Source organism: Echiichthys vipera, assembly GCF_963691815.1.
Source record: "Echiichthys vipera genome assembly, chromosome: 1".
NCBI lineage: Eukaryota > Metazoa > Chordata > Actinopteri > Perciformes > Trachinidae > Echiichthys > Echiichthys vipera.
In genome coordinates this window covers 25,145,521-25,161,383 of record NC_139826.1, presented here as the reverse complement: position 1 = coordinate 25,161,383, position 15,863 = coordinate 25,145,521, and the positions used below count along the sequence as shown (strand labels likewise).

The following is a 15,863-nucleotide window of genomic DNA, read 5'->3' as shown; positions in this document are numbered from 1 at the left end:
AGCCTTTCTTGATGAAAGTCAAATGAATGCAAATGAGCAGTCATCAACTTTCTTATAATATTCTTTTTTTTTTAAAGGCTCTGCACACCCACACATGTGTTTTAAATGAACCTGACTGATTGAATGCCAGAAATGAACCAATGACAACAATAAAGTGAAAGTAGACAGGGAGATGTCAGTCAAGCATATTTTGTTTACACTAAAGAGATTTTAATCAGGCAGATAAGTGAAAACACCTGTTTGACTGGACCCTGGGAGTGCAGGGTCTTTAAAGAAATGCATGTAGATGAAAACAACAGCAAGCATCAGAAGCTCTTACAATACAGTATGGTATGGAAGGAGACTATTATTTGTATAAAAGTACTGCATGTCTCCATTTCCATATATTACACATATAAGGGATAAACAAGGTATAATTTGACAATGCATTCACTGGATGTTTAAAAACAAATTTTACGTGATTGGAAAAGTCCTTCATGTCTCCCTCCTGTTCCGCATCCTCAGCCCACTAGCCCCGACTTCTCTAGGTATGTCTGCATGGATAGGACCATCATCCTCCACAAGCGCTGACATTAACAAATACTCTTCATTATCCTCCTCTGCTTCCTCTTCTGGGTTCGGACTATCCTCACAGCTGAACAGCAGGCTCTCTGCCTCCATCACTGGATCATCTTCATCTGCTTCTTCTTCCACCTCTGTCCCCTCATCCTCTTCCTCTGCCTCATCTTCCTTCTCTTCCTCCTCTTCCTTTTCTTCCTCCTCCTCTTCATAAGTACCTTCTTTAGGGTAGTGGAACACATCTTTATGGTCACTAAAGCTAATTTGCTTCTTTCCCCCATTGAGACACCGCAGCTCTTTGCTCACCTCCGAACCGAGTCTCTCCTGCTTTCTTTCTGCAGCAGGCTGGGTTGACGGAAGACTGAGCAACAGCATTTTTTCCGCTTCCTCTTCCTCTTCCTCCTCCTCCTCTTCCTCCTCCTCTATCTCTTCCTCTATTTCCTCCACTTCTTCCTCTCTACCCTCCTCTTCCTCCTCCTCCTCTCCGTCCTCCTCCTTTTCCTGTGCCTCTTCATCCTCCTCTTCCACTATGGATAGTTTCCTCGCCATAATCTCTTCCTCCTCCTGCTCCATCCTCTCTGCCAAGGCCTCAGCAGTGGGCTGATGGGGGGTTTCCTCCAGTGTAAAGATGTCAAATCCACGTCTTTTATAGGGCTCATCATACTCTGGATAGGTCTCCTCTGGGTAGCCTGCATTGGTGTACAAAAACATGCACCTTTTTATATACAATATGAGATCTAGGTTGTATAAAAAAGGGTTTGATAATTAAAGACTTATGTGATGCTTTGGAGACAAAATATGCTTCTATAAGTACAAGAGCCTGGAGGTTCAGATGCAGAATGTACCTTCCCAGTCTGCACAGTAGGGGACCTCCTCAGCCTCCATCTCTGGGGAGGCTGCCTCCATCCGTCCCTCCTGTATCAGCTGTGTGATCTCTCTAAGTTGCTTCAGTAATTTCTCTTCCTTCTTTGATGTTGAAGTTTTACTCTTCCTCCTTCTGCCACTAGAGAGCAGCAAAGATAATTAAGCAGAATCCTGTAAGATGGCAATGCTGGGGCATATCACTCTATGCCAGCTTAGTAAACGTTCTTTATCAGTTACAGTTCCATTACAGTGTATAGCTACATGTGCATTATTTTTCCTTGATCTTGATCTTCTTGATTTCTCAAAGCCCTTACTGAGTGTGATGAGGTCAGGAGAATTGTGACTAATAAAAATCACTAAGACTGCATTTTTGAGTGAGTCTGTTTTATTTGCTTGTTAAAAATAAATGTTTAGCACCAGCATGTCCAAACTATTTGATATGAGTATATTCCAACAAACTGGATGACTTCCCTTTTCTTACATTGATTCGGTTTCAGGCAACTTATGCTATTATACTGTATGACCTAATGACTTTTAAGTAAAGTAGTAGCACAAGCCATTAAGTAAAATATGCTGATGGCCACCTTTGAATAATTTCCCTTTTAGCCCTTTAATTTCCATGCCAGGTCTGCACTGATTTATCATTGTATAAATGATTTATCTGGTTCTTCTGTGCTATGGGCAGTGGAAGGTAGGATGTTTAGAGAAAAATAAGGTTTACCTTGTAGAACCACGACTCTTTCCAGAGACGATCTTCTCCATCATCTGTTCTGTTCGCAGAAGTCTCTCCTGAAGCCTTGCAAGCTCATAATCGGATACTACAAGATTTAAAAAAAAAACCCATTGATTTAACATAAAAATATGATGCCTTTCAATGTAAATGTGCAAATGATATATAGGTATGTTAATGTACATGTGTAGTGATACACACACACACACACACACACACACATACCTGCTTTGTCTATCCTTTCACTGAAGAACATTTTGCCACTAATTAATTATTATTTGTCAGTGGGAACTCCGACACTGTTAAAATGCAGCAAAAAACTGTTTTGGGAATTATTTTAATACAATTAATCACTGAAAGTACTTACTATTCTTATTTTCCGTGTTTGCTTTGGTTACTGGAGTGTAGTTTCCTGATGTTGTAGTATTTCCCTTACATGTCAGCTGTGAACACAAAAGTGATCGTGATCAGCATGAAACATTAAACTGCTCAATACAGTATTGTCACAGAGATCACTGTGATATTTGGAATTACGTTGTATTTACATGACATACAGCGTGCACTTAAACACTTAAACGTCATATATTATTCTCTATATACAGTATATACAGTAAACTTGCCTACGAAGCAGGTCAGTCATAGTAGTTACCTTATAAATTATATAAAAGATATAAAGAAGTATTCCAAAGCCATATATGGGTATCACTTGACCCATCAGGTTGTATTTTCTGCCTCCTCCGATGCCTTTTACTTTGACCATGGTCTCGACACTGTGTGTCATGGTGTACAAAGGGTCAACACCCCACCGTTCTGGGTCATCTTTCAATGACAGCTGGTGCATCACCGGAGGGTAGAACCCCGGTCCAACTGGAAGAGACAAGAATCATTCAATTTATCAACGGTTAGAGAAACTGTTTCCTGAAAAAATTTCAAAACGTACATGCAGCTTCTTTTTTCATTTGAGAAATTAACCATGCAAGTAGTGTATAGCCTATAGAGGTATTCACAGTTACACTTTAGTTAACTTTATCCCAGATACTGGCTTTGTTAGCCCTTGCACGATTTGTATTTTTTTTAATATTTATATTTATCTTCTATATATGATTTTAGATTTTTCACAGTGATCACTATTCTTGCTCTATTTTTACCTTTTAATTTTAAAGTTTTGCTTGACTGTAAGACACTGGCTACTGTATGTTAGCCGTATACACAATCTGGATTTGTATTTGTTTGTTAACAAATTAATTTAGTTTTGTTGCAAGCACTGCATGTTTTGCACCATTAAATTAAATTACCATCTGGTCTGCACTGGTATCAGGTAAATATCTAGGAATGTGTGTGTGTGTGTGTGTGTGTGTGTGTATGTGTGTGTGTGTGTGTGTGTGTGTGTTTGTGTGTGTGTGTGTGTGTGTGTGTGTGTGTGTGTGTGTGTGTGTGTGTGTGTGTTTTAATCAAACAATCAAGGTAGACACTGATCCAGACTTGCTACACAAAATAAATGTATGTTACTGCATTCAAAATTCTATATATTAGCTCAAAAAATAAGAACTAAGTTAAATAAGGCAAATAATGAAATATGTGTATTTCCTGGTAAGTCATTGCTCCCGCCCTCAGCACCTTAGTGCACCAATCACGTGCTGTTGCTCAATGATCGACAGGCTGCACAGCACACAGGTAACAGCTTACTGCTGTGAAGTGGTGGTTAGCAAACAATAGTTCATAACTATTATAGTGAACATATTATAAGTGAAAACGCGCCATCTGTTGGTAGCCAAACGCACTGTGTGGACGTTAGCATGCTGCCAATATTAGCAATAATGGCTGTTAATTGACCCTCATACGTAGACTGAGTATTGAATTACTTGAAAGTCATAATGTCCTTAACTCTGGACGGACCAACGGCAGGTGGCCAGAGAAGAGAGACGTGTCCCTGTTTGGTGTCACAAAGGTAACCAACTCTGATTCATACTTTGTTTCCTACGGATTTATCATTGTGTTTTCGTTTCCCAGCAGTTAGGAAAAGTGCTGACGTGACTAAACCCCTAAAACCACACGACTCAGTCAGCTCCTGTGACAGTATGTGTACATTAGAGAGGGATGTTATAGGAGGTTATTGATTATTTCTGATCAGCGTCATTTTGTGGTCATACTTCAGGCAATTGAAGGTTAAGTAGAGTTACTGTGTGTTGTTAGTAGTTGATCAGAATGATAGTTTTTAAAGATCATTATGTTATATTTTATGAAAGTTTGTTAATTTTATGAAAGTTCATATATAAAAATGTTTTTTTTTTACTGAATCAGACGAAGTTACTGCAAATTCTAGTTATGTACAGCCTGTGAAAAAATGTGTATTAAAACTTATTAAATGTAATCTTCTTTCTAAAATAATAAAACATGCAAAATTAATTTATTTTATTAAATTATAAATTCAAATTTAGTGTCAATCTCCATCAATCAATCTATCTATCTATCTATCTATCTATCTATCTATCTATCTATCTATCTATCTATCTATCTATCTATCTATCTATCTATCTATCTATCTATCTATCTCTATATATATATCTATATATATGTGTGTATACATATGTTTATATATAAACAACTCAGCATCTTACTGTATCAGTGTCAGTGCTCCTGTGGCAGATACGTGTAAAATCATCAAATAATAATAACATATATACAACCATACAGTAATAGATTAGATAAAGATATAGTAAACTGTTTTACAGTAATATTTTATATACAGGCTACTTGAAAAAATATACATGCATTAAATTATAGAACTAAATAGGCCTTCTCATATTTGAGCATGTGCAAATGTGTATGTGTAAATACAGTTCTTTAAAAAAATGAAAATAAATCACGACATATTCCATACACACGTTCTTCAATATATATGACACATGTTTTTTTCTGTTTTCTTCTTATCCATTGTGTAATATTGGATGAACATGTGCGCACTATCATGGGGCCTTACGTCTGGCGCACTCTGTATCTCAAAGTAACAGCTGGCAACAACAACAACAGCAGCAGCAGCAGCCGCAACAAAAAAAAGACATCGGAGATGGAGCGGGATGGAGATGGATGGATGGTTGAATGATGATCTGATAAGCCGCCTTACCCTCAGGACGACCCATCTCCTTTTTCCCTCTGGGTAAAAGCATTCTGGGCAGAAAGAGAGAAACACAGAGAACAGAGCATGATATAAGAGTAACCTTCTGGCAAGTTGTTATAGACATTTTGTCTCACAAAATGACAGCCATGCGTTTATTTCACTTGACCAGTAAAGCTTGTATCCACAGATGTCATCTCTCATCTGGTGACGTCCCTGCCCAGATTAGACCAGATTAGACAAGCTGCCTTCAAGTGCTGTTGGAAATATTCGGTACAAATCCCCTGGCCTAGTGCATGCATTATTATTATTATGATTATTATTATGCTCTAAAAGCACCTGGGTTTCAGAAACTGGAAACCAAAAAAAACATCCACGGCAACTGAACCTTGCAGATGGATAGGGTTTCCTACGCCACAACGATGATAAGAATCTGCTCACCACCTTTTACTTTTTGGTCAAATACAGGGGAGCTCGACACTCTAGAAGGAAAATGTTCCCTTGGATCAAACACATCGTTCTGTGAATGTAAACCCCATTCAGCCAAGGTTCTCCACAATTATATATTTTGTCCCTAACACAAAAAAATATCACAGCCTTCAATTGTGATTCAATCTCAACACAATTAGTTTAATAACAAATAATAATGGACCAAGCTCGGACATCGATATATTGAGGACATTATACCCCTAGGAAGTGCCACAGGATAAAAATGTTGATTGGCTTTTTCGTTTTTTCTTTTTTACTGTTTTGCAGTGATCTAGGATCATTGTTGCAACAAGCTGAAGCTGGAGAAAATGAGGAGGAAGCCATACCTGGTTCAAGGTAAGGCAGCTCACTGTATTGCTCTGTGCTATGGTAGTGTTTAATGAGAAGCGTTTGTCTGATCAGTGCTGTGAGGCCATGTAGGATACAAGTGCAAGTCTTCTTCATGATAGCTCTCTCAGGTTTGATAAAAGGGGCAGACTGATGGCTTTGGATGGAAAGTGCCTCACTTTATGATTTGTCAGAGAGAGAAAAAAAACATAAGCAGCTGTGAGGTTGTAAGCGTTTCACAGGCATGTTAGTCTCATTTGATATTCATCTGGTAAATTCTCGGAGTTAGCGTTGTTATTCCTACTAGCTGGCCTTTCTCATTGGAATTGTCATAGTGTTAATTGTGGCGTGCCATAAAGAGGTAGCAAAAAGTGAGTGATATGTTTTTTTTTCTTGAAAATGGCTATTTTATTATTTTCCTCTATGCAATTATATTTGTTAATTCTAACACTAAGCGTGCTTAAAATGCAAAATATAAGCCATTTTGTTGTGTAGCTGCACCATGTGATATTCAGAGGGTGGAGTACACGCAGTAAAGTTTAGTTTGAGATTATACCCATTGATGTGTAGATCTTGTACATTCCTTTGCTGTGGGAAAAACTATGTGATGTTCGATTCTGTAAAACAGACACCAAAAGCATTTTTAATCGGATTCTTTAATTATTCCCGAACAATGTCCTTAAACACGCAACTTGAATTTACAAATTTGGTATTTATGAAGAGCACTTGAATGCAGTTTATGACCTATTAATCCATCAAGTCTGTGGACCCCCCGGTGTGTGTTTCATACCAAAGGGCAGCAGATGGCAGTGCAGGCTCAGATACAGAAGTGGAGAGGAAAGGAGATCACTTACTTTGGGTCCCAACAGTCAAGTAGTGTAATTTGTGGTGTTTGATCGATTTGCCTTAGAATCTAGTGACTAAGGAGGATTTCTTTGTTTGGTTTTCCTTTCCGCAAAACTATGTGCAGTTTTACCACATTTGTAGCTCACTAGAGATGGATACAGCTTGTGTGCTGCTACAATATTAGTATACACATTTAGTCAGCTCTAATAAGGCATCACTTCACATTCAACATTGGGCTGTGTGGGACTGTGTGGAGCATTAGAAACATTGTAATAATTACGTTTTATCTCAAGTTAGTTTGTTACTTAGTTAGTAAATTGGTTTGTTCTCTCCATAATGTGAAAATTGGGAAATTGCCTTGTCTAAATTAAAAACAAAACACAGACAGTTCATTGAGGACGAACATAAAAAAACAGAAAATTAATGAACAACGTGACATGGATGCAGTTATTGAAATTATTAGATTAGACTATGTAAGAAATCTAGTTACTCAAATGCTGCCTGCCATCAGTATTTTATGTACGCCACCGGTATTTAGTTTTATTTTATGTATGTTAAGAAATTAATCTCAGATCATTGTGTTTTATTTGATCAGATCAAAATCAGAAATACTTTAATAATCCCAGGGGGAAATAGTTTAAATGATGGGAATTGATCAAACCATTTTTTTTAAACTTTATATGTGCAACAGAAATCATATAATGTTAGAAAAATGGCCAAGGTAGACATGATAACTTTGACATGTACCTTTCACAGAATATTTATCAAGAGTCCAAAGGTTTTTTTGAAACCGTGGGCAATGTGTTAAAGCCTCAGAAATACCCGGTGACTGCAGGTGTCAGATATATAATTGATGCTAATTCACCTTACATATTTGTCTATGTTTACTGTACAGCAACATAGACCTATTTCAGATATTTAAAACAGGCAATAATCAGTGTCTCCCTTTGCACAATTCACAAGGCAAACAGACTAAAATGGTTAAAAGCTGTCGTACAACCTATTTTACAGATTCGGAGAGAACTTAGGCATATGTTATATTTAAGGGGCTGCTGAAGAGAAGTGGAGCAACGTGAAGGGATACATGGAGCAGTGTCTAGTTATCTAAGCAAACACAGAGATTTCTGAATGAAACATGTCAGAATATGTTTTACAAACCGACAGAATGTCTTTTGTCCTTGTGATAAGGTTAAGGTGATAAATCCTGCTTTAAAATTAAATTATCTTGCATCTATATGTGGCTTTGTTGATACATACCTAAGATTAACCTACACATAACTCAATTTTAACATCAACAGATCTGATTGACTTTTCAGTACAGATCATTCTTAATTGTAAAGGTCGTTACTGGTTATTCATTTTATTTGTTTGTTTTCTTCAGGGCATCATCTTTCCTCCTTATTCACAGCAGCTATGGTTTCTGTCTTTGATCCTACAAAGTTATGACAGAATTGCTGTGTTACTGCAAAATCTTAGTGTGTTGTTTAGTCATTCTTGACAGTCTTTTGGGTTTTATGGAAGATTGATTCATTTCAACAAGCTCATTTAAACCAGATTGTGTAATTTCTACCCTTAACTTGTACAGTGTTGTACATGTTCAGTGTATAGATAGATTATGTACTGGATTTGCAACTGGTAATTATGCAATCATTCTTAAGCAATGGGTGGACATGTCAATTTCATTGAAAAGATGTAGGCAGTGGTATGTTGGTAGTTGATGAGGTTAGTGCACTACAGAGAATATGGGTAGGTTACAGAGGTGGAAGCGGTATTCTCTCCAGTATATGGATTGACTGATAGATGGGTATAACGTAAACTACCAGAAGAAGGGGTATACCGCATTTACTTACCTATTCCCTCCACTAAACCACTGGACATAGGATTAAGAATAGCAGTTAAATGTTATTAAGAGGTCCCTCTCCTGTATGCTTTGTGGAGTTCCCCAGATGTCATATCAGGGTCTGGTTCTGTTCTCTATTTATGTCATTTTTAGACCATCTATTGCATAGCTATCCCGTCAGTGCTGTTGATTATGCAGATGATATGCGGCTCCACTTGTTATGCAATTCTCAAAACCCACAGGGATTTGACTGTCATCATAAACATTCAGAAGTGGATGTCTCAATCTTTTCTACAGCTACTAGATGTTAAATAAAACTGAAATATTTGTCATTTTTTATGAAAATGCAATTTCATGAATTACATCTCGAGTAACACACATACAAGGTTATCAATAACTGCAGGAACACACACAGTACCCCAACTAGATAAACTTGTTTAAAAGGTGCAGTCATGTTCAAGACTGACTCATCTTCAAGACCTTTGCTGAAACATGGAACCTGTTATTTATCTATTTAGTATGCTCTGTATTCTGAAATTGGCCAAAATAATCTATTGCCTCTTGCCTGTTCAGGTGCATCAACATTTTTTTCGACTACACAGCGGACACTCAGACTCTTGTATCCCTTAACTAGCTACCATAAGAATTGATTTTAAGCTCTTAGTCTTAATATGCTCGATATAGCCAGCACATCTCTTGAGGAAGTGCTTTGAAAAGATTGTGTTTCCCCACGTTAGACATATTTGTGGCGGCAATTGGTGCCGGCCAAGAAGGCTACTAATGCTTTACAGGGAGGAGTCCTCTAGTAATTAAATGCTTATTAAGAGGTTGCTTTGGAGGCTGAGGCTGAGGCCTACTGTCTATTGCTATTGTTTGGTGCCCCAGTGGAATCTACAAATTTGAACCTCTTGGGTAGACTGGCCTGGATATGACTCTACTCTTGTGTAGTCATACCTAATGATTATGACCACCAGATCTTTCCTTTTTCCAGTGGTTGGTGTTGTAGAAAGAGAAGCTGGTTTGTTCTGCGAGGTGACAGGAAGGATTCCTGTGGCACTAAAATCTGTTTCATCTTTAAGATGTTGTGGATTATGAGAGGCCTTGTTGTTTCTCACTGTTTGTCCCCCTTTGGCAGTAAGATGTAACTGCAGGTGAGCCTCTGGGTCCTCATCTACCGGAGTTCCTGCAACGGTCAGACAGATGAGCCTGACTTGGAATTCAGGCTTGAACTTTCTGTTTCATTGCACTTTTACTTATCAGAAGTCGGAATTTCCCCTTTGCTCATTGAGCAGCTCAAAGGGCATTTTTAAATTTTGGACTGCACAGCACTTTATGCACTAACATACTGGACCCTATTTAAACAATCTATGGTGCTAAGCTTGGGTGGGATCTATTTCTTCATACCTTCATACTATCTTGAATGAGTGGTGAGTTTGCTACATTCCACAAGCTTGTTCTTTATTCTAATAAACTCTAACAAAATGTCAAGAAATGTCTCGGTTAATCTGTTCCACCAACAACCATCGCTGATATGGTCGAAATAAACCTTTAATTCATCCAGTTAGATGTGAAATGATTCTTTCTCTACCACTGTTTATCTCTATAGACATTGCTGTTGCTTGCCTGTACCGGTCAGTCCTGTAACGTCATCCCCACCACTCACAGTCTGCATCTTTCTCAGCTCTGTTGCCGTGGCATTAGTTTAAGAGAAAGAGGAATGTCTGTATTTTTGACAGTATAGAAATTCATACCACTAGGATTTCTAAAAACCCTGGTATACCATAATACGCAATGCCACCCAAGTGCCTCAGAAATTTAGAGCATTGAACACTTGATTTCCTGCATTTAGGTGGGCAACACTGTTGACAATTCAAAATATAAATGTATGACATATAGTTGACGGACTATAATTTGACCTTTTAGTTATTATTGTTTAATTTGTGGCTGTATTGGTAGCTTTTGCGGTGTTCTTTTTTTTTTCATCGTCTTTTAAGGCTATGTACTGTACCTGACTGTAGCAGACATAATGTTGCATTCCAGTGGTTCTTCAAAATAATGTCCTTTGCTACTTTCATGTTTTTATTGGGGGGAAATAAATGCACATGCTGTAAATGTTAAATGAAATGAGTGCACAAACATTAGGGAAATACATTATTCCGTGTTATTGTTGTATTATCGTTAATTAATCATAGGTGTGTTTTGGGCATGAAATTATACCAAAAGTGTCATCTCCCATTCCCTTCAAAATCTAGGTGTGCCTGGTAACTGTTGAAATAACAAATTTTGGTACATTGGAAAAACAAGTGGTTTTCTGTTGAGGAAACGGATCTGCTAGTGCGCAAAGCGCTGGACCCCCTGCCGTCTCCCAATCGTATATCCCATCAACAACTCCATTTGAGTGCATATGAGCAAATGCACCGATGATGAGGAGCAGTGTGCCTGTCCCTGTGTGTGTAACAATGATGAATTGCTCTTACACTATCCAAATCCACTTGTATGCCTAAATCATCCACTCGCCGTCCACCTGAATTAATTATTTTCTCTCCCTCGCAACCAGTGTCTGTTGGCTATTCCTTTTCAAAATATGTGTTGCGTTATTGTACGAGTGTTTTCTTTAATAATGAAGAGGTTTGCTGGAGATTAGGATTACTGCTTTCAGTAATTGTAAATGTTTCAACGTGCACAGTAAAGTTACTGCAGCAAATATCCTGGGACATTTAAGCAGCAAAACGAAAAACTGTAGTTGTAAACTTGACAGAGGAAACACAACTCAACTTTTATCATCTAAAATAATCATTGAAGTTATGCTGCTGTTCCTTGTGCGTAGATTGCTACAATCAAAGTTACTACTGGTTGGTCTAAACCTAGCAGTGACAGTTGCATTGCGTTGGGCTAATGATCTATAAAACATTTCGTTTTTTTTCATAAAGGATAGCACGATCACTCCTCTTATAATATTGTGCTTTGTCTTGATTAAATATTAACAATTAAGTCGAAGAGATTAAAGCTGAATGAAGAATGTCAGGGCACATCAAGTCATTGCTCCAAGGTGGATATTTAATATATATTAATATTATTTATATATATATTTTTTTTTTTCATTGGTTTTGTTAAAACTACTTTGGTGTTTTGGTTAAGGAAAGATTCTATAGCATCTTATTTCTGCAGAAATTTAGGGTTTAATTTCAGTCAAACAATGGTAGTGTTCTGACCACAAGGCCAGGATATCCACTGACTATTTAAAAATTCTGCAAATCTACCGAAATTTAAAATTATCATTAAAGATTATATACAATGGATCTTCCCATTCTAATGATATGGGAACATTATCGTCTGTACTTTGTTTTCAGATACTTGGGATACTGCCTTTTGACTTAAACTAAAACCACTGTATCTGCAATACAGCTGAAAATTCTGTAGCTGGCATGGATGAACGTTATTGGCCATGCCATACACCCTCTATAAGCTTTTAATCCTAGGAAACAAATATGCATTTGTGTACCCTCTCTGGATGAATGGATTATAGATTATCACTGCCAACCAGCATATGATGCCAACAGAGATTATGACTGCTGTATGTTGAATAAAGCAGATACCACTGTTTGGGAAATTTTGGCAGCATGAACTACTTCAAAGTAATATGGACGTGCTACAGTATCTCACACATAAAGGGTATTATAGATTTTAGTTGTAAGGATTTGTTTTCGTAACGGGCTGGCATTTTAAAAACAGTTCAGTTTTGAATTGCTATTTTCACCCTGTTTCTGTTTTCTATTCCTATTATTCCAGTCAACTCAACTGTGAACTGGCTCAAAATGTATTCCTATACTTCCCCATGATTGCAGCATTGTTGAAATAAGACTTTTATCGTTCTCATGGAAACCCCCGAGTTCACATCAAGCTGTTCAATTACTCAAAAAATAAACCTGCTAATGTCAGAGTGGTGAAAATATCACAGTACACTCCCATTCCCAAAATCCAGCTGGGAAGTATTAAATATTGTGTGAATATTCACAGCCGCAAGCTCTTTTAAGAAATTACCTACAGACTGTCGGCCCATTTTTTGGTGGGTGCCTTTGATGCTTTGTCTTCTTTCAGTGATGCCATACTGGAGGTATGTCCAATTCCCTCTGCAGTGTACCATATTGTTAATACCAGCACTTGTCTTTTATCTGTTTACTATGCCTCTCTCTTATCAAGCTTTTAATTACTTAATTATTCTTCATTGGGCTCAATTAAAACACAATGGACTCTGCTGCTGCAAAACTCAACTATTTCTGCTCCTGCACAGCAGTATACAAAGCACGGGAGAGAGAGGCTGTTGCAGTTGGCCTTCTATTATGTACTTGGAATAAATGAGATTCTGTTTTTCTTTGGATGAAAGTCTGGCCTTTCTGATTATTATGCTAACAGCAAAATATAACATTGACTTTTGTAAAATGTTCATGGTTCTCGAGTCGAGTGAGGAATAGATTCACATACATGGCAATCAACGCACCTTCCCCAAACAAAATTACTTTTTAGAAATAGAAATCGTTTTCTTTCTCTATTCATGCAAGTGATTTGTTGCGCAATGTCACCTTACTCAATTGTAGCAGACCAGGTTTACACCAGGGGTTTTTTCACTCCTCCCCGTGCCTCTATCTAAATCAGTCAATTTATTTCCAAATTGCATGTCTAGTGTAGGAGCAAGGGCTTATGGCAGTATATTAAATCAATGCACTCCTACAGTGTATCTTTTGAGATTTAATTTTTTCCTCTTTTTGCTGATATTGATGGGGATGCACCTGGCTTTGAGTTTCATACAGGACACACTGTCAGAAATTTTAATTTTGTGCATTCATACAGAAGAAGAAAGACAACTATGAAAAGTGAATAAGGTGGATTAATAGAGTCAAAAAACTGCTTTGCTTTAAAGGCCAGACCTTGACTGTCTTTTAGTTGTATGGTTGCCAGACTGCCCACTTCAAATTTATCAGTAGAAGAAGGACATACACTATCATAAAGGCATACAATTTAAATGTGTGTTTATATTTGTTTATAGACTATCATAATCACAACATGCACACTTATTGCTGTTGAGAGCTCACAAGTGAACATTTCTTAATGAATGCACATGTACATGTACAGCATGTATGCAAAACCATTTTTCTGAATGGGTACTCGCAGAATTAAGACATTCAGTACTAAACTGCTTTTTAAAAGTGCTACTTTAAAAAAAAAATTTGTTTAACAGTAGTAGTTTGTACATTCAATCAATTATTTTGTATTAAAATGTCATGAATTGGTCAAAAATGCCACAATTTTCTAAAGCCCATTGTGTCATCTGCAGATGTGGATCAGTGGCGAGTGGATCGTCCTCCATGTTAGAGATCGGCGGTTCGATCCCCGGTTCACATGTCGAAGTGTCCTTGGGCAAGACACTGAACCCCGAATTGCTCCCTGTGCTGTGCATGGGTGTGTAAATGTGGTGTGAATGGTTAGATTAGATGGTATGAAGATGTCCACCGCCATCTGTGTGAATGGGTGAATGTGACAAGTAGTGTGAAAGTGCCTTGAGTAGTCAGAAGACTAGAAAGGTGCTTTATAAGTACATTTACCACTTCTCAAGTTAATATTTGGATTTTTTGCTCCAAAAACATGATGACATATCATACAAAGTAGCTTGTTTCAAGCATGCAGCGCCTAAGTTACACATCTGACTGCTAGCATCTCCTTTTTCCTGGTTAGATTTTTGAATACTAATGTATATATGTTGTTATTCATATAATTTGTTCAATTAATTATTTCATTGCACTTCAGTATCTCCTCTCTGTCTTAAAGGTTGAGGAACCTCAGCAGCTGGATTTTTCTGTTGAAATTAACCAAGTTCTTGGTGCTCGATGTTTGTGCTTCATTTTAAGTATTAAATAGCAGCATGTCTCCCCCCTGTGTGTTTGAGGCACCTTGAATGCCCTTAACCAGGACTAATAGGAGATAATGATTGGTGCTCAACAAAAAGCGAGATTCATTGTGAATTATTAACAAGTTAACTTTGTAGTGGAGGCCCTTTATCCCCGAGGACAAACAGCCCAAATGTTTGCAAAATATAATTAAGCCGAGGCATCTTTAAATGTCATTGCTGCCTGTGCCATGTTTCAAATTGTTCTGCATCAACAGAATTTAACGAGATGGCTAAGGAATCCATTTCCTGCAAGCATGTGATAAGCCACACATACAGTAGAGCACTTTCATTGATTGCCAAAATAAAGCATTTTGTATGCAAATTGGGGAATGGAGTGGCTAAGCTGATTCAGCCTCATGGACACCAAATAATGGTCTTTACAATTAATACTTTTACATGCTATCCATTGAAAATTTCATCTTCCATTTAATGGTTCTAAAACATTTACACATGCCCAGAAAAGAGGGGAAAATGCACTGTGTTCCAATGGATTAATATGAAAGCCAACAAACAAATAAAGCCATGCATCCACCCCCCCAGAGTATTGGTCCCTTTCCTGCCGTCTCATGCTCCTGCACATTTTGGATTAACAGATAATCTTTGAACATGAAGGAAGGTCTGCTAACCCCGAGGGGGTTGGATGTAGTGAGTGAAAGAGTGCACAGGATTGGAGGCAGTGCTTGCATTGTTTGAACGTAATGTGCTTGTCTCGTTCTTGTTAACATGCAGCTCTTTTTGTAGTGGTGATACGGCCTTAAATACCCCACCTTCACTCTTGCAGGTTGTTTTACAGGAGACCCACAGGTCTGAATAGATAAAGGGCACTGGGGTAACATGGGTGTCAGCTACAATTGAAAGATATCAGCTGTATGTTCAGGAGCATTTGTGGAGACTAACAATACACTTATAGTCAGTTAGTGAATACAGTATATCCATTAAGCCTGCTGTTGACCTGTCTGGTCTCATCTGTTTAACAGTTGTGGGACAAACAACCACTCAGTCCAAGAACAGGAGGAAAGTACATTTGAGGAGACTTTTTCACTGACTTGGCCAGGAGGTGGTTTGACCAATTTGTGTCCTGTCCTGTACTTTGTCCTAGGTACTGTCATGCTGTAAAGGTGCTCTCCGTTATTCGCTAGTAGTGCTACAT

The 15,863-nt window shown here is 37.9% G+C and overlaps 1 protein-coding gene across 1 annotated transcript; it reads right to left on the bottom strand.

Annotated features, from left to right (window-relative positions):
- Nucleotides 1-474: 474 nt before the first annotated feature.
- ric3a (RIC3 acetylcholine receptor chaperone a) lies at nucleotides 475-5,394 on the bottom strand (the record flags this gene model as incomplete). The annotated part of the gene is made up of 6 exons (XM_083917763.1): nucleotides 475-1,247; nucleotides 1,404-1,561; nucleotides 2,144-2,240; nucleotides 2,520-2,595; nucleotides 2,802-3,019; nucleotides 5,277-5,394. 6 exons carry the CDS (start codon nucleotides 5,392-5,394, stop codon nucleotides 475-477), a joined length of 1,440 nt encoding a protein of 479 aa, XP_083773889.1.
- Between the last annotated feature and the right edge of the window lie 10,469 nt (nucleotides 5,395-15,863).